The sequence below is a fragment of the Ammodytes marinus genome, assembly GCF_949987685.1.
Source record: "Ammodytes marinus genome assembly, chromosome: 5".
NCBI classification, from domain to species: Eukaryota; Metazoa; Chordata; class Actinopteri; order Uranoscopiformes; family Ammodytidae; genus Ammodytes; species Ammodytes marinus.
This window is the reverse complement of record NC_137234.1, coordinates 33,155,548-33,181,462: the sequence shown is the minus strand read 5'-3', so window position 1 is coordinate 33,181,462 and position 25,915 is coordinate 33,155,548. Positions and strand designations below refer to the sequence as shown.

The following is a 25,915-nucleotide window of genomic DNA, read 5'->3' as shown; positions in this document are numbered from 1 at the left end:
ATATGAAAAAAAATATATAAAAACAACAACAGACTTATTGTGTCTGCTCTATTGTAAACCCATGAAGTGAGCAGGAGTATAACATTGTTTAGGCTAGAGTAGTAATATGAACATCCTTGTTAAATAAGAACTGTAAATAAGTGGTTTAAATATAATGGCAGCTTTTAAATCATGCAGTGGGTCATAATAACTATATACTATATATGACAAGTGAGTAAGTAAGTGAATGTTATTGTACATGTTTCTGCACATCTGTACAAGGGAATGAACCCCATGAGAACATCTATCCCACCGCACACACACATGCACACAGGCGCACACACACAGAAATGCGCTCTCTCTCTCTATTGGGAATTCTCTCTCGCTGCATTCTGACACATTGTTCTCATTAGATTGCTGGCAAACAGACTTAAAGGGGGGGGGGGGGGGAAGGAGAGGGAGCGGACAAAATGAAGGAGGGAAAGACAGAGGTAGAGAGAGAGATAGGGCTTCATGAGAGGTGTGGGAACGGAGGAGAAGATAGAGAAAGTGAGCAAGTGGGAAGGGGGGGGCAGCAGTGAGGTGAGAGATTGACGACTGTAGATGGAGGGAGGGATGACAGAGGAATGAGAGAAAAGGAGAATGAGGAGAGAGAAGCAGCAGGACAAAACCGCAGGGGAATTTCTGGGCAGTTTTTTTGGGGGGAAATAAAGCTGACTGACTCGTTGCTCTGTAAGCTATTATTTTGTCGTTATTACGGCCATACCATGAGATTTTACTTTTTACTTTTTCTATGGTCCTCACTTGTTTAAAGACCTTTTTGAGGGTTTAAGGTTCTGGTTAGAATTAGGTTTAGGTCAGGGTTATTGTGAGGGTTGGGCATTAAGGTCTGATGTTAAGGTTAGGGTAAGGGGCTAGGGAATGCATTATGTCAACGAGTGTCCTCACAAAGATAGAAGTGTGTTTGTTTGTGTGTGTGTGTGTGTTTGGGTTAGCCACAACTAACGCCACAGTCAAATATGTGTTGAGTCAGACTTATTTGGCCTTCTTCATTCCTCCTCTTCTACATATTCTTCTTGCTCTCCTTTTTATTTTCTCTTCTGTCTGTTCTCATCCCCCCCCACACAGACACACACACACACAGACACACACACACACACACACACACACACACACACACACACACACACACACACACACACTAAGGTACGTAGATGCATGCTGAGGCAAAAAGTGTGAGCGCACACATACTGTATAGGATGAGGTAGCAAGTAGCAAGTCCTCTGTGTTCTGGCCTAATTAGGCTAAAAAGGGGAGCTGAGTGACAGTGGGCCTGACAGGATTTATGTCTTCATTTAACAGCGAGGGAGAGAAGGGAAGACTGTCTAAAAGAACACAGTACATCTGTAATAAGAACTCTTCAGCGTCACAGACAGTGACGCTGAAGAGTTCTTAGTTTCTAGGAGGATAAACCAGAGGAATATGTTTGATGGAATGATCCTGCGGCAAACCAAGCCTTTGAAAATCTGCTAGTGTTTCATATATTCTCACAAGAAGAATTATAGAACCGGTACAGCTTACTAGGCTGTCACTGTTGTGCATATCGTTAGCTTAATCGCATAATTGCCTAAGTCATATTTTAAGGGTTATAGAGTAGAGTAAAGTGGATGTAGAGTAGATGTAGAATAGAGTAGATGTAGAGTAAAAGTAGGGTATAGTAAATATGATTTAGGCAATTATGCTATGAGGCTTAAGATATGCATATTCAAAAAAACAAGTTTATCCCACAGTGCTATGTATTGTTAGTATCTAATAATGGACCCAAATGTAGCATGGAGAGAAACATCCAGTTTAATAATCAGTTACAGAGCAGCTGTGTTAGTGTTTGTTGTTAGTGGAGTAAGCATACTGTTCTCAAACTCAACCATCACAAAAGCTAGAGCCAAGATCAGTGTGCCGTCTTTCTCTCAGTCTGTCCTTCTAGATATGACTGTTAGTTGTTGTGTCTCGGGTGAGTTTTGCCAAACAGCAAGACTCAATCCCCAACGTGGCCCGCTGATGCTGTTGTTGTTGTTGATGACGATGTTGTTGACGGCACACTGCCCTTTAAATGCTGCTTTCATTGATGATGATGCTGCTGATGGCACATAGCACTTCATGCAGGCACTTTATTCTTAAGCACTTTATGACTCCCCAGGTTTGTGTACATACTGTTGTGTTTTGTGTCCATTGTTGTCTTGTACTGTCGTGTGTTTTTAGTTTTTAGCCACTACACTAGCTGTGAACTCATTTGCCCTCATGGGACATTAATAAAAAACCTTGAACTTTGAACCTTGTGTTATAGTCAGAGCAGGCAACCCATCTGGAGCCAGGAGGCACCTGGAGTCATGACAGCCCTGTACACTGTGAATGATGTGCACAGTTTACATCACACAGTCAAGACGGCTAATGTGCCCAGCTTTTTTTCTTTCTACTAGAACTGACCTTCTTAGGCATCACACGCATTGTGCAAAAACTAAAATACTAATTGATGGAGTTATTACTATTTCACCCATTCCTATAGAGGGAACATGGTTAATGTTATAGCTTTTAAACATCAGCCCCCCCCCCCAACTATTGTCATTGCTACATCACTACTATTGATTTGATTTCTGTAGCCACATCAAAGTGTGTAACTGCTCTCAGCCCTTTCATTGAGACCAGAAAAAATCTAAGGAAATGAATAGTAGCAGATGTGCAGTGGTCCACACTGCCAACACATTGCACAACAGAGCTGTGATAAGCCTCACTGCAGCAACAACCAAGATAGATTCAAACGTGGTTGTGGTTCTTCAGTTATCTGACATCAAAATATGAAGAAAGAAAATATGACATTAACCTAATTAGGGGAGAACGGGGTAATTTGCTCCCCTCTAAGGGAGCTAAAATGATTTATCAGTTAAATTTACACATTTCCCATTAATTCAAGATGTTTCCTAGAAAAGGGCAATAGCAGAATTTATTCATGACAAAGGGCAGTGAAAATATGATTGTTTAAAAAAAAGTTGTCTTGTGTCTCAGTTTACCCCAGCTGTGGGGTAAACTGAGACAGACCAGAGAAATCAAGGGGGTAAACTGATCCACTTACTTTCTCCACTCTGAAACTACCATAACAACACATGTTGTAACAGTTAGAACCCTAGATAGATTGAAAACCACATATTCCAAAACTAATGTCAGACTAGTAACAGAATCATGGGGTCTGGTCAATTAATTGATCAAATACACCATATAATTCATTCAATAATTAACATTCAAATGACAGATATAACCAGTTAGATTAAAACACAGTCTGGGGGTCAGAACACAGGATCCTTAGAGCCAGCGAGTGTCTGGGGATCAGAGCAAAGAACAATCAGAACCAGCTAGAACAGCCTGGGACTCAGAACACAGGACTAGACCCAGCTGTCATTTTCCATCTTTTTTGAGTCTTTGATTAATATTTTTCTGCATTTGTTTTTTTGGGATCATTCATTGAATAAAGACATATTACTTAGAGTCTATTGATGTTAAAGGTCACTCTCCTGTCCCCCACATACACACGTGCCAAACCATGCCCTTGCTGACACCCCTTCAACGATCAACCCCCACCTCCAGCCCACATTGTCTTTTGTCTTATTCAAACTAGTCTCCTTGCTACCTCAAATATAATGGATTCATTAAAAGAGGGCACAGACACTAGCCCCTTTTACACAGAGATTGCGGCATATTGACGGAACAACATCACTCCAAAATGCCGGCTTTGCTTGCTTCTGTGTTATTTACACAGAACCAAGCAATGCCGGCCTGCTGGCGCATCAGTAGTCCCTTTTACACAGCGCTCCGGAATGAAAGAGGTGCTTGTGAACAGCGTCAGGTGTGACGTAAACATTTAGCGCCGCGCCGGTCAGCTGCTTTACAACAACACTGGCCGGTGAATTGAGAGCAGAAGTGCTGGAGCTTGCAGTAAGAGGGCCGTATTTTACTGTCCCCATGATGTGCCAGTTGATCTCGCTACGCGCTGAGTCCAACATCACTGGGACAGTTAACCAAACTGACTAAATCAATCCGACCGCTTCACCTCTGTGTGTGTGTGTGTGTGTGTGTGTGTGTGTGTGTGTGACAGGTTGGTTGTAAGCGAGTCTCTTTGTGAGGGCAGAGATCTGCCAATCAGACATAAACATACACATACATACAGTGTGTGAAGTCACGTTACTGTAGACAGAAATGAAGTGTGGATATACACTCAGACATAGGATAATAATAGCGGCGGCGGAATGTGTTAGCAAAACAGTAGCTCTGTGGCTAACAGCTGAGCCGGAGCCTTCAGTCAGCTGAAGCAGACAGTCTAGCGGGGCGAGCAGACTATTCCCCCGTTACTAGGTCGACATTCAAGCTGAACAAGAGCCCTCCGCTGCGCGTCGGGCTTCTGCTTCAGCTTGTCGGTCTTTATTTCTAGCAAGTGACCCGTTCGCTATACTTTATCCCTTACTTAGCCTAGCCTAGCTTTCCCATTGTACAACTTCTCCTGGGCAGAAATAGACTCATACACTCTGCAAAATGAAGCGCGGGGGTTTGGATTGAGCAACGGACCTTATGATCAGCTAGATTATACACCGTTCCTTTTATTTGGTGATTTTTACGGGACATCAGGCCGCCGTGATTAATGTTAAACACACGTCCTTCAACTGCTAACATGGTCGCATGTTTAGAACATAGACTATGGAACGTCAAACGCCTCCCTGTTCCGCAACAACAAGCTGGAGCATTTAAACAGAGAGGCGGAACTGATTGTGTCGGGAATCTTACTACCCCCCGAGGTAGTAAAATTCCCGGAACAATCTCTCGCACCTTTCTTCCCTCGTTCCGCAACTGTCGCATTTATACAGCAGGGCGGAGGGCCGAAAGGCCGGCATATTCCCGGCTTTCACTGGCTGTGTAAAAGGGGCTACAGTCTCACTTTACCCTACAGCATTTGTCTCACTTTACCCCACTGCCACAATTTCAGTTAGCATCATTACATGGTTTCATATGTTGGTAGTTCAACATGTATGATATAAGTTTTTCTACCTGAATCAATTTGCTTTAGCACAACAATAGATTAAGTTGACAGCAAGAAAATTTACTTTTACATGCAAAAAATAAATTTTTGTGAAAAAACATGCTTACAACATCACCATGAGGTCCTCCCTTTCATGGCCAAGGGGAAATGAGAGGGGCTTGAAAAAATATATCTCACATGACCAAAAATGTGTTCCATTGCCTAGATACAGGGGGTGTCTCACATTACCCGATGGCTCACATTCCCCCGTTCTCCCCTATACATAATCAAAAAACTTGCATAATTCCAGAGTCTTCCCTAAATAAGCATGCATTTATAAATAATGTCAGACGTGCATACAGATCTTAGCTTACCCCCCCAAAGATGAATCGTCGTTTATGGTAAGGCAGGTCTGGTATAATTTTAGAGTCAGAATAGTTGTACTGACAATTTTTTTGTCAGTACAACTCTTAAACGTATGTGCATAACAATCTGTGGGGTGAATTTGTGAAATTGCTTGTAGCTAGAGTTAAAACAATGCAAAAAAATAGTTTTTATAAATATGCAAAAGCACTTTTTTCAAAGGTTATTGGGACGAGGATAGATGATATATTTAAGGGATTCTGTATTGCATATAAGGGGAGTTTCTTGTTTAGGAATTCTTACCCTGAAATTTGTGGGCATGCCTTTTCTCGTGAAGCTTGTCAGTTTCTATACTCATAATGATGATAATAACCTGCTGATAAACCAGTGTTTGCACTTTCCCCTTTACTGAGAAATGCCATCATTGTGAAACTCCCTGGCTGGGAACTGAGTTGCTCCCATATCCTCTTTTCATGTCCCAATGATTAAAAGGCTTGTTCTGTAAAACATGAACACATTTACACATATAAAATTAAGACCTTCTGTGTATCATTCTCATATCAGTTTAGCTTGAGTTAAAGTAGCCAAAGATATATTTGGATTAGGCTCCTTTACCTTTTACTCTGTATACCAGATTGTTGCTGTTTCATCAAGTTGTTCTACCCCCCCCCCCCACCCCCATTGCTATGTTGAGGAAATTGAATTTAGCATCTTTCTAAATTTTTACATTCAGGTTGAGACGTGCCCAGTTAACTTCCCGATATCTCTAGTTGGATTCCTTTTCCAACGTGTTAAACCCTGGAAATGTTCACCCTCTGAAAACGTCCATACTGAAAGGACCAAAGTTTAAATGGATGCATTTGTGCAACATTGTTGATTTGGGGGATTACATTCCAGCCCCCCCCCTCTCTTTATTATACAGCTCCGGAAAAAATTAAGAGACCACTCCAAATGTTCATTGTCTCTCATTTGACTTTTTAGAGGCATATGATTGAGTGAAATGAACATTTTGGTTTTATAATATAAACTAATGACAACATTTCTACCAAATTCACAATAAAAATATTGTCATTTAGAAGTAAAAGTAATGTAGAGATAAAGATTTAAGAAAGATCCAGACTGGTCACTTAATTTTTTCCGGGGCTGTATGTACCAAATTATGATTTTGGGCAATAGTCACATTTGATACCAGTTTTTTATTCAGTCCGATCATAATAATGAAAGTAGCTATAGTGTTATTGATAGCTATGTTATAAGCAGAATTATAAATGCTAGTGTGAATCACTTTTAACTGCTAACAGATGACTGGATGACACCGATAACCACAGTTACAGCGAGCGGTTAGTCTACTATTTGAAAAAAGAACAAACCATGTCCAACCACAGAGAGCCCCTTGGTCTGCGGACGGAAACATACTGGAGCTCTGCACCAAATCTGATTATTAGGCTGAAAATGAGACGTCCTCTTCCATATGCCCGTCCAGGCTCAGACGTAAACATGGGCATTAATCAGGAATGCTCTTACACTCACTTACATGTGCAAACCACTTACATTTCGTTAGCCTCATAGCATAATTGCCTAAATCATATTTACTCTACTCTACTTTTACTCTACATCTACTCTATTCTACATCTACTCTACTAAACATCTAGTTTTCGTTAGCCTAACAGCATAATTGCCTAAGTCATATTTTAAGGGTTCTAGAGTAGGGTAAAGTAGATGTAGAGTAGAGTAGAGTAGATGTAGAATAGAGTAGATGTAAAGTAAAAGTAAAAGTAGAGTAGAGTAAATATCATTTAGGCAATTATGCTATGAGGCTAAAGATTTGCAGAAAGTATCCCAGACCTGGTTGGTATGGGCGGTGTTGTAGGAGGGCCAGTGGACTGAGGCTCTGCGTCTTGGGATGGTATCCAGGGATTACTAGCAACCCCGCCCTATACACTATGACTCACAGCGTAATGTACACACAAGCCTGCAGGGACTTCTACTTTATTACAATTCAGTGGGACATATTCAACCTTTTACTCCCAATACATGTATCTGATAACATATTGTATACTACCCGACACTGTGTAGGCCTACAAGCAGACTTGAAACAGAAGTGGATTAATCGATTACTTAACTGACAAAGATACATTTTTTATTCACTATTTTGAAAATAGTGTTTTTTAATAGGAATAGGCCAACAATGTCTTGGTTCCAGCTTCTCAAATTTTAAGGATCTGCTGCTTTTCTTTTTATTCATTGACATATTTACCAATAGGGCTGTAACCATACACAAACTGAGCATTCCATTTGTTTCACGATTGTTTTTGACACACGATTCGATACATAAAACGATTTGTGAAATTTGAAATAACATAACATTTATGATAACATTTAACTTAATGTAAGATTTGATAACAAATAACCTGAACAGATATTAACACAAATAACAATATAAGCAACATGAATAAATGAATAACTAAAGATATAACATTTCTCTCTTCTCTATAACAAAATAATATTGAAAAATAAAGAAATATTGAACTGTGCTGTAAACCAAAAATCAAGTTAGAAAATAAATAAACACTTAACAGCTTCAGTTTCCTTCACCAAACCATTTATCAAAAACTTAGAGCCTAACATTTTTAAAAATAAATAAAAGAAAATTATAAAGAAATGCCTTTTGCCTTCTCACACTACGATGTGAGATCGTGGCTCCGTGTATCGTGATTCTTGGTTCCATACACATATCATTATTTACCAAGCGAACAATCAATCTATGAATGGAAATAAATGAATAAATACTTTTAATACATTTTCCTGATTTGACTTACACACACACATTGGTAATGTTTTCAATGTAGGACTTTTAATGTTGCATATTTGAGCCCGCATTCCACAAGAGACAAACACACTTGATACAATCAGTTACTTTTGTACTTTTACTCAACTGCTATTGTAATAGGTGACTTGTAACTTGTAACTGAGTAATATTTCTAAAAAGGTATCTCTACACTTACCTGAGTATGGTTCTCAGGTACTCTTGCACCAATGTTATTCTCTAGGTCTGGTGTACACACACACACGCACACACACCCAAACGCAAACGCACACCTTCACGCACCTAATATCTCAGTCTAAATTCAAGAATGACCTCACCTCCTTGAGAGTCTTGTCTCAGATTTCATACAGAGCAGACCGACTCACTGGTCCAACACACACACACACACACACACACACACACACACACACACACACACACACACACGCCAGACACTCTTTCATTTCTCATACTCACACTTATTGTGCACACAAATGGGCCATGAGCACAATCCTTCAGACGATACATTGAGAAGATGAAATGGGCGTGTGCGAGGTAGGATGAGAGAGAGTGCAGGAGTGAGTCTACAACGTGACTGTGTAGCAGTGATAGCTGGGGGTTGCATGAGGCCGCCGGACCAAATTTGGTGAAAGTAAATCCATGTCACACCGACGCAAGAAGTCATTCTGCCAAGCTCACAGCTGTACCGCCAAGTCAACTGTTGTTTCCCTAAGATAATTTGGCGGGCCACAATGTCCTTTTAAGACGTGCTTGGAAGGTAGCTTGTATGCATTCCCAGAAATCTCTTGGCAGGCATAACCATCAGTTGACCCTTACCATTTGAATAACTTGCCGTATGAATAATAAGGTGTGAATAAAACTTTTAACTTTCCACCAACACAGGACACAGTCTATTTTCCATGCTGCGTTTTATTGAGAGAATCAAACCACAGCTTTTCTCCAGTCATTCTTTTAGAACAAGTCTACACCCTTTACTGAGCCAGAACCGTGTATTTAAGTGTAGATTAAATGCCAACTTCTTTTAGAAAACATCCCCAGAGTGGTTCCTTATGGCTTGGTTTTATGGCTGGCCGCACCATGTATCCTGAGCCATCGGGTGTTATTGGTTGAAATCCCACAGATGGTTGAGCTATCAACACTATTCGCTTGAGATGTCTTGCTTTGGCTCACCCTGCGTTCCAATTCACATACTTTTAATTTTTACTACACTAAAGTACAGAAGAATATTAGGGCCACGGGAGAGAAAAAAATCAGTTAAGGAAGATTTTTTTTCATTATGTCGAGAAATGTCAAGAATAAAGATGAATACTGCAAAATGCTATTGGAGTTAGTGTGGCGCATCTAAGTATTTTTGGCATACTACAGATGACATGCATGTATTGGGAAATCCTAAATCTTTTTCTGGCATACTAAATAGTATGGAAGTATGGGTATTGGAACGCAGGGACTGTCTATGTTTGCTTGACTCTGACGAACTACAGCCTGCAGATGTGTTTATTCTATTTTCATGATTAAAAGGAGTATCAGTGGATCTCTCATATTTGTAACATATTTAATTCTTATTTGGCCAGTAGAGAGGAGGATCGATGCTACACAGTAACTCTTTAAGAATATTATTTGTGGCTTTTTCTGCGCTCTCTACGCAAAGACATGGCCAGGAAAGGACTATGGAGCATTTTAGGGAGTCATCAGAGCCATAAGTGATTCAATTATAAGTGCTAAACACTTAGAAACCTTGCTGCACTGTCAAACTCATTCTTTTGCAGCGCTCCAAAATTGAAATTTGTGTCCGATTATCAATTTATCATTTGTCGTCTTTTGAAATGACTTTATGTAATGGAAGGAATCACCCAGAGTGTATTGTTCATTGTTTGGTTTCACGGCCCTCACTTGTTCACGACAACAAAGCTGCAAAGGATAGACAGAATGTAAAGCCCAGAATGAGGCAAATGTCTATTAGTGATATTGGGCTATATAGAAATCCATCTGATTTGATTTGAACAGATGGGCTTCCAAGGTGGAGCACTGGAAAGATAAAGCCACTGTACGCCATCTGCCCAGCAACCAAACAGCAGACTAGCACAGCAGCTAGCTAGCTTCAAAATATAGAGCATCATTTAACTGCAAAAGGGCTAGCTTTTGCTAGCAGGAGTTAGTGAAGCAAATTACATTGGTCATATATGCTCTTAACCCATTGATGACGGCTGCTGCGCGATGCCACATTGGCTCTCCTGCCTGATGCTGCGTCGCGCAGCATTATTACTTTATCTAATTTTCATGGCATTCCCAGCATAGAATGCACTGTCATTGGTTCAAATACACATGAGGTGGGTTTTGCTGATTTTTTTTAAGACCACGTGACCACCCAAAAGTTGTGTGGTTTGCCGAAAATCATGTCAATCAAAAAATAAATAAATAAAACAAAATAATAAAAAAAATACGCCAGCTATGTCGGCGACAGAATGGTTAGTGGCGTTTGGTGCACAGAATCAAGGTCTACTTTAGACTATTGACGAAAATCACACAACACATTGCATCTATTTATTAACAATATTTAATAATTTTCTAATTCATCTAATTTTGACGATTTTTAGAAATATTTGTTGGTTTGTAAGCGCTAAGGGAGCATGTTTAAATAAAACCTGTGAACCTTAACTTTTAAATGTATTTTATTTCATGTTTCTATGTGCTACACAGGCAGAGAGAGCGAGAGAGAGAGAAACAAACTGTAGGCTATACAGCTGTTTATAAACAGGCAAAAAAGTGTCATATAAGTATGCGATTCATTTAGATGAGTTAATCACAGAGCCTGTAATTCATTTGATTCATTTTTCAGTCACTTGACGCCCGAGTTTTAATCAAAAGGTTGTTAAACATCTACACCCCAGAATCCTTTAAAAAGAAATACATGTTTTACATGAAGATCCCCTTGTATTGGCCTTGTATTTGAGATGTAAATCCCTTGATAAGGTTCTTCTTATGTGTCCCTCCACAGTCAAATACATCCGTGAAGTCTCCCCGCTCTTTAAGAAGCCGTCTCTGGTGGCTGACCTGCCCTGGGACGGTGTGCGGCCTCAGTCTCCCAGCTACAGCGGCAGTGAGGACTCAGGTTCACCCAAACACCACAGCTCCTCCTCCAAAGACAGGAAGGTCATCAGTCTGAAGATGTGTCTGATCAGCAGGAACCTCACCATGCCAGATCTAGAGAACAGGTACAGTATACGGGACACTCCACGCTCTGTGTGTGTGTGTGTGTGTGTGTGTGTGTGTGTGTGTGTGTGTGTGTGTGTGTGTGTGTGTGTGTGTGTGTGTGTGTGTGTGTGTGTGTGTGTGTGTGTGTGTGTGTGTGTGTGTGTGTGTGTGTGTGTGTGTGTGTGTGTGTGTGTGTGTGTGTGTGTGTGTGTGTGTGTGTGTGTGTGTGTGAGACATTGCTGAGTGTGTGGGAGTTTAGGTGTTGTTGATTGTGTGTGTGTGTGGTTATAGATTGGAATGTTTTGTTTGTAAGGAGATGATGAATGTGACGAAAGATGTTCTCTGTGAACGTGGATGTTAAATAGATAAAAAATGAATTAACTAAGATCAAGTAACACATATGAACAACAAGCCAACAAGAAATGTGATGACAATCACTGTGTGATAGAGGACATTAAAGGTGGAGTCAGCCATTATGGAGAACAATATTTGTCAAAATCAATTTAGTTAAAATCAGTGGATTTCTCCTCGAGAAATGCTACCTGTCCGTACTGTGTGTGTTATTATACAGCCTAGGCTCTGTTAACTGGTATGTAAACAATATGTTAACAAAGGGGGCCCACTGTAGCTAGCAACATGCTAGTTTGCAGAGCCTAGGCTGTGATTTTTAATTAGCTCTTTTCCCTGCACAAACAGCACGGACTGGTAGCAGTTCACGTGGAGATATTCACTGATTTTGACACCAAGCATTCTCCAGAATTGGTGAATTTTTCCCACCCACCTTAAACCTTTAATTAAACGGCCATTGCAAACTTTGCTAAAACAGTTGGGTCATATGAAATTGCTCATTATGTCAATCCATTAAAGCAGTTAGTTTCACTTCTTTTTGTCACTGAAAAAAAAAACACCCACCATTTCTATTAGGGTGGTAGGATGGCCTAGAGGAAAGGTGGCCGACCAGTCGCTGGTTCGATCCCCAGCACCGGACAGGAGGGTGTTAGTTGTAAGACTAGAAATGGCTGGTATTACGTCTACGGTGCCCACCATCTCTACCATTGTGTCCTTGAGCAAGACACTTAACCCCAAAAAACTGCTCCAGGGGCGCTGTACTACAGCTGACCCTACGCTCTGACCCCCTCTGGAGTGTGGTAACTTGAGAGGGGATATGCGGAAAGACAAATTTCAATGTAACCATTGACTAATAACTTAACTTAACTTAAAATCCCAAATACAACTATGACCTTGATGATTTAAAACGTTATTTTCCAGCGCGTGTGTATTGGTTCAGTTGCTAACACTGTCTTTGTCCCATCCAGACTGCTGGAGCTGCACTCTCCTGACGGCCAGCACACTGTGGTGCTGCGCTGTAAAGACGGCCCCACTGCCAACTCCTGGTTCACTGCCGTCCACACCAACATAGCCGCCCTGCTGCCACAGACCCTGGCCCACATCAATGCTTACCTGGGGGCCACGTCCTCCTCCTCCACACACCCCCATCTCATTCACATCGGCTGGTTGGCTGAACAGGTATTTTATTAACTTTGTCTAAATGAACAGCTGCATGCTATCTTATACAGGTGGTAATCCTTTTCAGTCGCTAAGGGCTTATTGCTAATCTTTGAAAATATCAGTTCCTCTGCAGCCTCACGCCAAATGACAGAGACAAAAAAATCACACATGGAGAAGCTTAAAACTTCTTCCCCCAAACATATTGATGATAAGACAACAGATAGAAAAACTATAAAAAAATAATATTAATAATATTACAAACAATCTCTGAGCATCCAGTAATGTACAGTAGGTCCAGTATATGCTTAGCACAAATATAAAGAAGAAACTATTCATTTAAAGGCATACATTTTCAGGAATATACTTATAAGCTTTTTTGCAACATTTTACATTAGAATCTAGAACAGCACTCTAATGTAGCCTATGAATGCTAAATATGAAACCAGGCTAGCTTAGCAAAGTCCTGAAAACATAGGGAACCAGATTTTGTTGCTTTTTCCAAAAGTTAAAATCTCCCCTACCGGCCCCTCTAAGCTCACAAATCAAATGCTTTAACCTCGTAACGATGTGGTTTTACAGGGAGTTATTTCCTGGAATTTTTTCTTGGCCAAAACCAGTGACTTTGTGGACTCTTTCCACCGGTTGTCTGGCAACTTCCTGATAATGACATCTTTGGACGGAGCCAGACTCGCTATCCCCCCTCCCCATGCTTCTAGTCTTAGTGCTAAAATAAGCTAAGCTAACTCTGCTAGCATCAGGTTTATGTTAAACATGCATACATAAAAATTACATCAATCCTCTCATCTAGCTCTTAGCAAGAAACCAAATAAGCATATTGACCAAAATGTGTCAATATTTCTTTAAAAAATACAAATGTTCCCTTCAGAGTGCGGTGTGTTCGCACCTTAAGACACCAAAATGGAATGTGGCTGTTGTCTGGTGAATGGCAAGCCAGCACAAAGATTCTCCTAAATTAAAAAATGTAATGTAATAAAGATTGTTAATAAGGCATAATCCATATGTTTGGGATGCTCTAAACATTTATTTTTTATGAGTTTTGGTGAAGTCATTAAATGATGGTACAAGTTAAAGAACAATACTTGTATCAGAACAGGCTTAGATGTTAGTAAGGGAGTGCACTGCAATTTAAGTTTAGATAAATATCTAGTTGAAAAACACATTGCTCTCAAAAGGAAATGGTGTCAGTGGTTTTTCAGCTTAGCTTGCAACAGAACCTTTTTCATTGGTCTTACGTCACTGCACACACCCACATCTCAGACACTGTGCTGGCACTGCTGCCCTCACGTCACATCTGCAGCGGCACACCGGAAGACTGTGTTTTTCTCAAATTAGCTGTAGTCCTAAATTTAAACATGTCTGCTGAGAAGTGAACCAGGGCTTAGTGTCAGCTCATATCCAAGGAACAAGACTGTTAGCCTGAATGATATCTGTTGATGAAGTGTTGATTCAAGGCCATGGTGAATGTATGGAGGTCTGTGTGTGTGTTTCTCTTGACCAGGCTGGCTCAAACAGGAAACACCAACAGAGCTTTTCCATTGCATTGCTCTGCTTCCTGTGGAGCCCACCTTCTAACCACAGTGTCACTCACCAAGACGCTGTCTGCTTTAATGTCATCAATGTTTTCACGCAATGAGTCAAACATAAACGCACCGCCCTATGTTTACCACAATGCTATCACTCTTCACTTTCTGTCTGGATGGCCTAAAAGAGTCATCTGACACTGTAATTACAGCACTATACCTCTCCATACCTTTATAGCCCATAGTGTACAAACCTTGTAGTAGTTTATTATCCATCAAAATGCATCACTATTACCTGTACCCCATATACCACATAGTAGTGTATGCCCCATTAAAGGCATACTAGCTCTTTCTGAAGAATCTTTGTTGACAAATCACTTTTTGTATAAATATCAGTGAATATGGGGGCGCTCGTGTTGTAGTGGTTAGAGCGTCCCCCTGAGGGCGCCCACTTTGTTTACATTCCCATTGTTTACACACCAGTTTACAGAGCCTAGGCTGTGCATTAACACCAGATGTATTTCAGCACACACACACAGTGCGGACAGGTAGCAGATTTTGAGGAGACTGATTTTGACAACCTGATTTGTCAACAAAAAGTCTCCAGAATTACCTGGTATGCCTTCAAACTACATCAACATATCTTTACCCCATACCCTGTTATAGTGTATGGCCCATTATAACACAGGGTATATTGCTGCCTTAAAGGTGCTCCGAGGAACTTTCAGTTTGTGTTCATTCTTGCAACATAAGCGGAAGTGTTTTTACTATTCCAGCTGTTGTTCCTGGGTGAACAAAAGGCATGAAGGAAAACTATATAAAAATAGCATTCTTTGCACTGATGCTCTTGTTTGCTGTTACATATCATTTATGATTATCAGATGAAAAATTTGACTTTTTTAGAAATATTTAAAAGTTCATCGTAGCAGCTTATAAATGCTTTGCACTGTAAATGAAATGAATGTTGAATTAATTTGTAGAATTGTATATGCTAACATTGGTAAAATGTCCTCTGGATATTTTTTTTATTTTTTCATGTATCAGTAGTACTGAGATGTCCTCTTGCCTTTCTGGTGTAGCTCCAGCTGGAAGGTGGGCGTCAGCAGTACAAGCCCTTGGTCATGGCCCTGACGGAGAAGGACATCCTGCTGTTTGAATCAGTGCCCTGGAGCAGAGAGACCTGGTCCACGCCCCTGCTCACACACCCACTGCTTGCCACAAGGTAGACACTACACACATTGTTCAAACCGTAAAGCTGTGCTATGTAAGATATTTCAAGTTATTTATTTGTATATTATTTTTCAGTGGCATTTTGTTCACAATAACCATTCCACTTCATTTTTGACTAGACTAGACTTCTTGTCTAAATACTATGTCCATTCTCTACTGCCTGTCCCCTAAATTCGCACCAGAATCACGCAGGCACTCAGGAATTAATGTGAAATCGGAAATGTATTACTAGCAGAGCAGTCAATAAGGGGACCACCAATTCCTGTTGCATAGTTACGTAATACAGCTTTAAAACAGTTTGCGTCATGCTGGGGGACCAATGAGAATCCGTACAATAAAATAGAGCAAACGTTACTCCTGTAGGTGCTTTTCCTTTGTGCTCAGGACAGCTCTCTGTCAACATATTAGTGACATGGCTTTTATCATGTCTTGCTTCGTGGTACAGATGTTTGTATTTATGCCATGATGCAATTGTCAGTAAAAATTCAACAGCACACCAGGAACAGTTTCCTTTGTTTTTTTTTAGTTCAGTACTTTCCATCTATTGTCAACAAATGTTAAATAAACTGTAATTCATGGTTAGTAACCTGAAAGTTGCCAACACTAAAAATACTTTTTTTTTAAATGTATTGGCACCCAGTTCCACCATGCAATTATGTGATCTATTTTTGGGGAAACGCCAGCTGGGTTCTGACCATAGATAGTATATAATATGGTTCTGACCCCACCTATAAAGAAAAAGCCAAATGTGAACTCCCAGTTCTATTTGGTCAATTAAAGGCCGTATCTCACTGGGCTGCGACCGTTTGCGACAAGTTGGAGACTGCATTCGCGAGGGAGTCTCTAAACTGTCTTGAAACGTTCGCGGGGGTCTCAATTTCCTCGCATGAGTCGCAGAGCCTCGCAGTCCTGTCGCTTGAATTTTTAACATGTTCAAAAAATGTGCTCAACAAATGTTCTCTCAAAATAGTCTCAGAGTGGTCGCAGGTGTGTCGCACGCGTCGCAAACCCTTCTCAATTTAGTCTCCGCGAGTCAGAAAGTGCGAGAAGTCTGAGACAACTTTGCGAGGGTTTGGCGGCATATGAAACTAAATTGCGTCTGATTTGAGAAAAAACTGACATTCCGTTCGTGCGACGTTTGCGAGACATAAATGCAAGCTCCCGGCAGGTTTTGGCCAGGACATTCGCAAACGTGTCGTGAGTACCAACTCAGTGGGACTGCAAATGAAAATTGTCGCTAATTCGCATATTTTCTCACAATTTTGTGTCTACAACTTGTTGCTACAGTCGCAGCCCAGTGAGATAGGGACTTAAGCTTATTACAAAAGCAGTCAATATTGTAGGTCATTTCAGAGGCCATCATCATCTTTTCTGCAGTAAAACACAAATCTTATATTTGACAGGTCTGTGAAGTAAAATAAAAGGATTGCCTAGTTAAACTAGCCTGGTCCTACCATCATACTTCATTTCATCATACTTCATTTCATTTGTAGAGAAGGTCTGGAACTGCTCAACTGACAAACGTTCACTCACTTGGAGGCGGGTGTCTGTTGAAGTTTAAAATGATTGGATCTGCCAACCAATCGCATAGCGTTTGGTCTTGTGCCGGGACCGGCCAGAAACCAACAAAACTCAGCAAAGCTTGTTCTTGCTCCGGCTTTAATTTTTTGATATTCGGCAGCGTTGCCACAACAGACTGAATAGCTTCTCTCGTATCCTTATCCATTGTCTTCCTCTGACTACAACTGAAACTAGCGCACAACCTCGACGTCATCGTTCTCAGCCACTCCCTCTGTTAGCTGATTGGACCGGTAGAAATCTGGTTTAGCAGGAATGCATGAATATTCGCAGCCCCAGACTACTGAAGTGAAATTAAAATTGAGTGGAAGTAGGTAGGTGGGCCAGGCTATAGTTAAACCCTTTATTAGAGGTAAGAAGGGCGCTTGTGGTGTAGGCTCAGTCTTGGTCGCGGCAGATCTGTGTTTTAGGAATCCGGCCTAGGTCCTTCTCTGAATGTCATTCCTCTCTCTACCCCATTTCTTCTCTGCCTGGATCATCTATGCCGGTTGTCTTTTCAGAATGTTAAGTCCTGTGTTCCTCCTTGTAGACTGGTCCACTCTGGCAGCTCTGCGGCCCAGGGTTCAGAGCTGGTGTTTGCCTCGCGGACGGGCACGGGGCGGGGCATTGAGTCCCACGTGTTCCGGGTGGAGACACACTGGGACCTGTCGTCATGGACACGGGCCCTGGTGCAGGGGGCCCACGCTGCAGCAGAGCTCATCAAAGAGGTCTCCATCGGTGAGTGTGTGACTTAGGGCTGGGCGATATGGCAAAAAATATTATCACGATTATTCTTGCGATGTTGATCGATATCGATATTAATCACGATATACAGTATAGTGTGATACTGCTGAAGCCTGAAGACACCAGAGTGTTCATTAGTTAAACTATACAATGTTGTTTATTAGCATATTGTGATAAGAGAACATTGAATCACATTAAATATACACATTTAACTTCACAAACATGTTTTAACTGCACCTAACTAAACAATATAAGATAGCTTGCCTTGTAACCTATTGAAAATATTGTAAATAAAAATAAAAGCTCTAACTTCTTTCACGTTAAACTCCTTTGGCAGGGCTACAGCAAACATCTTGTAAGATGTAAACATCTTGTAGAGGCACAACCATACATAAAAAGTAAACAATTGGATCAATAAAGGCACTGACACAAGTACTGAACTTTAAGATATAAAATATGAATATGAGAATTACTGGTTTTACATGTCAGCTATTTTAAAAAGTAGAAATGTCAATTATCTAATTACCTTATGACAACATTCAAAACTGTGGATCAAAAGTCTAAAATACCATGATGGAAACTAATACTATTTGAACAACCGAAAATGCCATTCTTATCATTACATTCTTATTATGATGATTATTCATTTCTTAGTAGGGGAGAGTGGCCTAAGTTGTGCAACTTTTCACTCAAAGTGACTTTAAAGTAAGGCCTTGACAGTAAAGTCTCCAACTCAAATATGTACATATATTTCAGGGTGTTGTGCATCCCTGGCAATAAAAACTTTGGATCTGGAATAAACTGTTGAAGAAATATAGCTTTCTGAAAAAAAGTTGTCTTGATGCACAACTTGCCCCCGGTGTGGTGTAAGTTGTGCGGTTGGAGAGAATACCATGGGGTGAATTGTGCCATTGCTATATATCTCATAAACTGTAATGCAAGACAAATCCATTAGACAATTACTTATTTAAGGTTTATTTAAAGTAAATAAAGTAAATAGTTGACAAAGATTGAAGGACAATTTTCTTAAACAAGGCCTAGCAGATCTAATGGTTTTACCTGCAAAGCTCACAATGACAAAGTCACCATCATCATCTTTCTGGCCATCTGAACTCTCATCAGTGGTGTCGTTAAGTGGAATGGAGATGTCAGTCTCTTCTGAGCTACTGTAGACAATCACTTTCTTTTGGTGACCAGTGTATACAGCCATGCCACTGGCACAACTCTCAGAAATGTACTTTGCACTAGTTGCTCCGTGCTTGTGGAACCAACTGCCACCTGACAAATGTGATTCCCCTACATTTCTGCCTTTAAATCAAGGCTCAAAACCCATATGTACACCCTGGTGTTTCCTCCCCATTAACTATCTTTCCTCTGCACTACTATCTGTGTTTATGTGGATGTATGGGCTTTACGTCTTTTATTTTGGTTATTGTTATTTTACCTTCATTGTTTACCTACTGAATGCACTATGTACAGCACTTTGGACAGTGCAAACTGTCATAAATGTGCTTTTATAAATACATTTTACTTACTTACTTACTTACTTACTTACTTACTTACTTACTTACTTACTTACTTACTTACTTACTTACTTACTTACTTACTTACTTACTTACTTATAACTCACCCAGGCCCTTTGGCACAAATCACCCCATCCCCAGAATTTTGGATAATAAGCATGATGCAGCAGTTTAGGGCTGACATCGTGCTAACTGTATAGACTCAAAATGTAGCATACCAAAGCACTAAAACATGTGTCAAATGTTTTCAAACTTGTCTATAATTGTTCAGACACAATAATCAAAAAACCTTGATCATGGAAATTTTACTTTGAAAGGCAAAACACAGTTTTTTGAGCTTAAATGTGCTTATATCTTATTCCTTGTGTCTCCCTTCTTTACAGGATGAGTCAAATGGATGGCTCTTCTTAAATATGTGGTCACATTTCTAATTTCTTCCACGGTTTTCTAGAAACAAGGGGTGGCACAACTTCCAAAATGCACAACTTAGGCCACTCTCCCCTACTGATTTATCTTTTATTTATTATTTTGTTGTTTATATGTATGTATATACGCACACACACACACACACACACACACACAGCCTGTCAACAACAATGTAAAAATATGCAATGACCTCCTGCTTGTTTTTGTCTCGTCCGTTCTGTCTTAAATGTGAACACTTCAATTGTCATGTCCCTCACCTAATGTTATGTCTTTCACCTGTCTTGTCCTGCATCGCGTAAATAAAAAAAAAAAAAGTAAAAAACAAAGTTGGACTCAAAACCACATTTCTGCACAATCAGAGAATATCTCCTCACAATCCACTACCTGTCTGTACCGTGTGTGCGATTAATAAAAATCCAGTGTTAATACGCAGCCCAGGCTCTGTAAGGCGCAGACAATGAAAATGGAGTCTGCCGATTCAGTCATCAGAGGGGAATGTTTTCACTCAATATGGCAGCACTGGAAAGTTTCAGGCTGTGTTCCAATCCCCATACTTCCCTGCTATTGAGTATGACGGAAAAATATTTAGCACGTCCCAATACATGTGGTCAAATGCAGTATGCTGAAATATACCCGAATGCCCTACTACATCCTTTTGTGATTTTTAGAGTGGAAATCAGCATCCTTTTTTTGGGGTGATTCTGACCCACAATCCACTGCACAGCGTATGTGGCATCACATCGACGGAGCCTGGGAGTGAAAACAAGTAGCGATGAGATGGATGTATGAGCAAAAGGCTAGTTCAAGGCGCAATGTTAAGATAAAATAAATAAGTAAAAGTATGTCCCAATTGTGTGCCTACTGCATGCTAACATACGTTTTATGGTCAGCTGTAGTATGTAGAATAGTAAAGAGAAAGAGTCTTTATGGTTCCTGCTGCTACATAAAAACACAGTTGGGCAGGAAGGTTAATGTGTGTGCTTAAAGAAATACAGTGTTAATGCACAGCCGAGGCTCAGAAAATGGGCATGTTGGGGGCGCCCTTAGCTCTGTTGGTAGGGCGTCCCCCCCCCGGGCCGGGCCCAGCAGCAGACCCGGGTTTGATTCCCGCCCGCGGTCGTTCTCTGCACGTCACTCCCCTCTCTGCCCCATTTCAACTCTGTCTCTACACTATCAATAAAGCATAAAAATGCCCAAAAAATATCTTTCAAAAAAAGAAGAAAATGGGCATGTTGCTAACTTAGGTGGGCCCCGTTGTTGAAATATACTTTGTTTACATACCCGTTCACAGAGCATAGGCTGTGTATTAACACTGGATTAGCACTGAGGAGATGAGGAGATACTCATTGACTTTGACAAAATCGATTTTTACAACAAGTATTCTCCAGCATCGCTGACTCCACCTTTAATAGACAGAGTTAACTACATCCCTGTAAGACATTATGAGGAAGAAATATAGTCTGCTGTGGTGTGACATCAGGCCTACTTAAGTTTGTCCTTTGCCGATGTGTTTATGTGTAGTATACGTGTACCTTTTGTTTCAAATCGCATACTCTTTTTATTTTTTACTATGCCCTAATCTTAAAGAGTACGTGGTTATGTATGCTACAATTGGGACAAACTGTTTTTTTATTTCATCATAACATGGCGCCTTGAACTGGCCTCTTGCTTATATATTAATCGCATCACTGGCTGTTATCACTCGGAGGCTCAGTTAGATGTGACGTAACTTCCGCTGTGCGCTGGATTGTGTGTGAGGGAATTGCCAAAAAAAGCATGCTGGTTTCCAACACTAAAAATCCCAACCTGATGTAGCAGGCATCCGGGTATGTTTAGGCATGCTTCATCTGAGTCTGACCACATGTATTCGGACATCCTTAATCTTTTTTCTAACATAGTAAAAAAGGACTGTATTATTACTCATCCAAAGGGACATTTCTCACCTCCGCCAAACACATGCCATCCTGAACCCTTGTCCCTCTCTCTCCCCCCAGGCTGCAGTCTGAACAGAGAGGATGTGCGGCTCACACTGCACTATGAGAAGGGCTTTACAGTGAGCAGGGAGCCGGCAGAGCCAGGCGGGGGCACCGTGCTCTTCAGATACCCCTACGAGAAGCTGAAAATGTCCGCCGACGACGGCATACGCAACCTTTACCTTGACTTTGGAGGTCCAGAGGGAGAGATGGTAAGAGACCTGATATTTCAACACACCGGATGTGGACTGTTTTTTTTTATTCACTTTTTCATTTTTATTTTCATTCTCTATTTATCGACTTATTGTTTTTCGTTTATGGAACTTATCAGCTAAGTTATTCAGTGGCTGGTGTCCAACACAAGTTTCCCCAAGCAAGAGGACAATGAAGTAGAATTCAGAACAAAAGGAGAATTCACCCCTTTTTATCCCTCTGTTCTCCTCCAGGTATTTGACCTGCACTCGGGTCCCAAGCCTGTGGTGTTTGTGCTCCACTCCTTCCTGTCGGCCAAGCTCACTCGTATGGGTCTGCTGACGTGAGACGGACCAGAGGACAGGGGACCAGGCAAGGGGAAAGATGCACCCAGAAAAGGATCATGCTGGGGGGGGTGATTTTCTTTTTTTTTTTTTTACAATTTATTGATTCAATCTTAAAGTTAGGCCCTGAAAAGTGTCTGTCGCTGCAGGGAAATGTTTTAACCCACAAACCCGCATTGTTGATTGTCTCAAAAATTTGCCTTTTTACTTCCAACCTTCTCCTCGACCTATTGCTTCCATTTGTACACGGCAAGGTCTGGTTAAGAGGGAGTGGCCCTTTGCTTCATGACATGACAAAGTTACAAAAAAAAAAGTACATGTGATAACATGGTCAATATCACCATGATATGATGTAAAAAAACAAACAAAAAAAAACATAAAAAAACATATCACATAAATGAAGCTAATAAGACGCCATGACGTGCTCATGAGATTCCATTAGCAGTGCACTTCAAAGCAAAGTGCTACTGAAACATGTTCCCTGTATTAACTCTATGCCTATCATTCCACGACAGCCTTCCAATGTACTTTGGGCTTTTTTTAATGTATTTCTCTTTTCGTCGTCATGTGTGTGTGTGTGAAAGAAGCTGTTTTAGATTCAGAGTGCAGTTATTCGAAGAAGAGAGGGGTGTGTGTGTGTGTGTGTGTGTGTGTGTGTGTGTGTGTGTGTGTGTGTGTGTGTGTGTGTGTGTGTGTGTGTGTGTGTGTGTGTGTGTGTGTGCGTGTGCGTGCATGCGTGCATGCGTGTTAGTGCGTGTGTGTCTCTGCTACACACTTCTGTTGGCTTGGACAGAGTGCCTGCTTGTCTGACGGACTCAACTTTTTTCTTTTTTTTCACATCATCCCAAACTACTGTTATAATCAGGATTGCCAACTGTGCCTATTTTCCATGTAGTCAAGGACACTCTTTGTATTATGGTTTATTTTTCACACACAATAAGAGAATTGTAAGCTTTGGACATGCACGAGCAATAGTATTACACACTTACCGTGTAGACCGTGTTACTTAGTTTTTTTTAAAAGTTGTACAGTATATGTGGTGAAAGCATGACCTAAGGACATTGAGCTCCACTATCAGATGATGAGCATGCATTACCTACACTACCGCGTCCCCATCCGTCTCAACGTGGCTATGGTTGCATTCCCAACTTTGCAGCAGCATTTCTCTGACTACGGACTGTTTAAACAGGCTTGTAATGTAGTAATAATTCCTTGCACCTTGCCATTAAGAAGTCTTGCAGTAGAGATGCTACTGCACACTTTATGTCTCTAGCCTCATCCATTTTTTTCTTTGCTCAATCCTCAATGATTTATTTTACTCCTAAGAAACCTTGTTGGATATAAATTCAGATCTTCTGCTTTCTGTCTGTAACAAATAGCATGCCCACAGCCCATTTGGCTTGGAGTAGTACAGGGACATGCATTCATTTGTCACTGTAATAAAGGTGAGTTGAAGTGAACTGGATTAATTACGATGTGCCCTTCAGTTCAATCAAGGGCCTGCTGAGAACATGACTGGCAGTAGTTAATGAGTTCAAGACATGTTCATAATCTTCAGGGCTTTCTTGGTATATGAAGCTAAAGTGAGCCTTCCAGTAAGAGGTCATAGTGTTCTTTGTGCGTCAAACAATGTAGCATTGTGTCCAGTGACTGTGCAACATAGGAAAACAAGCTAACCCTTCTGTTCTCGGATAAGGAACCAACAATCGTCTGAACGACCTCTATTCTATTTTGGACTCTCATGCCCTTGTTGATCTTTTTTTTTGTGTGGCTATTTTATGGAATCGAAAATGTCTAACCATATATTTTCTATGGCTCTGTGGCTCTTTTTTCAGGCTACAGCTAATGAGTGGCTATGTTAAGGCGAGACACGAATAGGTTAGAATTTTTAACTGATAGATATCAGCACAACTTTGCCAGTTGATTACTTGCATTAAAACCATTATTTTTTGTATTACAATTTTTTCAGAAATGTTTGAAAAGAAATATGCAAATTTGGCAACATCTTACTATGCACACATTTACATGTCTTTGAAAACCCAAAATGTTGATGTTGGATGAAGCCAGAGTGAAAATCTTTATTTGAACATATTACTGCCCAAAGTTTTTACAGAAGAGATTTTGGCTTGACATAGTGAGGCAGCCCTTGTCGCAGTAGTTGGGGGTTCAAATCCGACCCGTTGACCCTAACTGTATGTCATCTCCCCAATTCGACTCTGCACTCTCTAGTCTCAACTATCAATAAAAGGTTAAAATACCTTAAAAAAAGGTGGTTGTATAGGAGAAATATACCGACGCAAACAGACCAAGTTTTGTTTACCTAAATGTCCATTTTAGACCTTTTAATTATACAAGTATGAAAAACAAAAAATCCCATAATTGACCAGTGCTTGAAAAAAAAAATGTTTTGCCTGCATGTGTCTCGCCTTAAAGTAAAACTTTGCTTCCACTGCAAACACCATGTGTATGTGGGATCTTAATATTTGGCCTGATATAAAGGCTGGCTTCTGCAACAGTGAAGCATATCACTCCATCATCCTAATTCTTCACCACATCCTCCATCCTTTTTCTCTAATGTTAACCATGTTCCTTTAACCCACTGCACACGTGTGATTGTCTGATGTTGGCCAACCTTCAACAAGCTATGGCCATCCCCTCATTGAGCTCCATGCACTCACCTGTCAAAACCCATTTTTTTAAATCTGTGAATGTACGTGAGTCCCCTTTTCCAGCTGTTTATTTTTCTTGTCTACTCTTATTGTAATGGTCTGAAGTTGTTCCTATCCTGTCTATGCAAAGCGCAATGCTTCAAAAGGTTTTTGAACCAAAGGTATATTACTATCTGTGGCAGCTTGCGTCCAACACAATCATTGAACTGAAATGTCACATAGTACTGCTGCAACAACAACCTGTCACATATGCAAAGTATTTTAGACAAATTCCTTCCAAGATACAGTATACAATGTATGATAGCAATGTAATAATCTCGGATGTAAATACATACCAATAAAACTGTTACAATTGACATACGTTGATGCGTGGTTTGTCCTGAAATTATTTAATTTTGCAATATGGATCATATTGATGTCATTACATTTGACGTAATAACTGTATTTCTTAGCTTTGGGGGGCGCACGTGTTTCAGTGTATTTTGATAGTCTTGTTATTGGTATCGTGTCTTTTTCTGTTATTGTTCTGTTACTGCAATGTCAACATTTGACCGCTAGGTGGCGACCGCAGCACTCCCTCGAAGCATCACTGTTGTTACCATTCAAGTCAAGTTGCTAGTTTTAGACAAATGACCGGAAAAAAATTACATTGGATATGCTCATTTTATTTGGCGATGACCTTTCCATAAGATAGTTTTTATTAGGTTAGAGAATATTTGTATTCAGCTTTTTTTTAGGGCTTGTCATTAGCTGCTGTATTGTGAAAGTGTGAACCGGAAGTTGTCAT

The 25,915-nt window shown here is 40.6% G+C and overlaps 1 protein-coding gene across 1 annotated transcript in view; it reads left to right on the top strand.

Moving 5' to 3' along the window:
• sntb2 (syntrophin, beta 2) overlaps positions 1-24,902 on the top strand; it is a 39,636-nt gene extending 14,734 nt beyond the window's left edge. Inside the window, exons 2-7 of the mRNA XM_080027104.1 lie at positions 11,224-11,440; positions 12,737-12,947; positions 15,550-15,692; positions 17,808-17,995; positions 21,945-22,135; positions 22,370-24,902. Coding sequence (XP_079883230.1) covers positions 11,224-11,440; positions 12,737-12,947; positions 15,550-15,692; positions 17,808-17,995; positions 21,945-22,135; positions 22,370-22,462 — 1,043 coding nt within the window. The 3' untranslated portion in view covers positions 22,463-24,902. The remainder of the gene's footprint in view (positions 1-11,223; positions 11,441-12,736; positions 12,948-15,549; positions 15,693-17,807; positions 17,996-21,944; positions 22,136-22,369) is intronic.
• Positions 24,903-25,915: the final 1,013 nt, after the last annotated feature.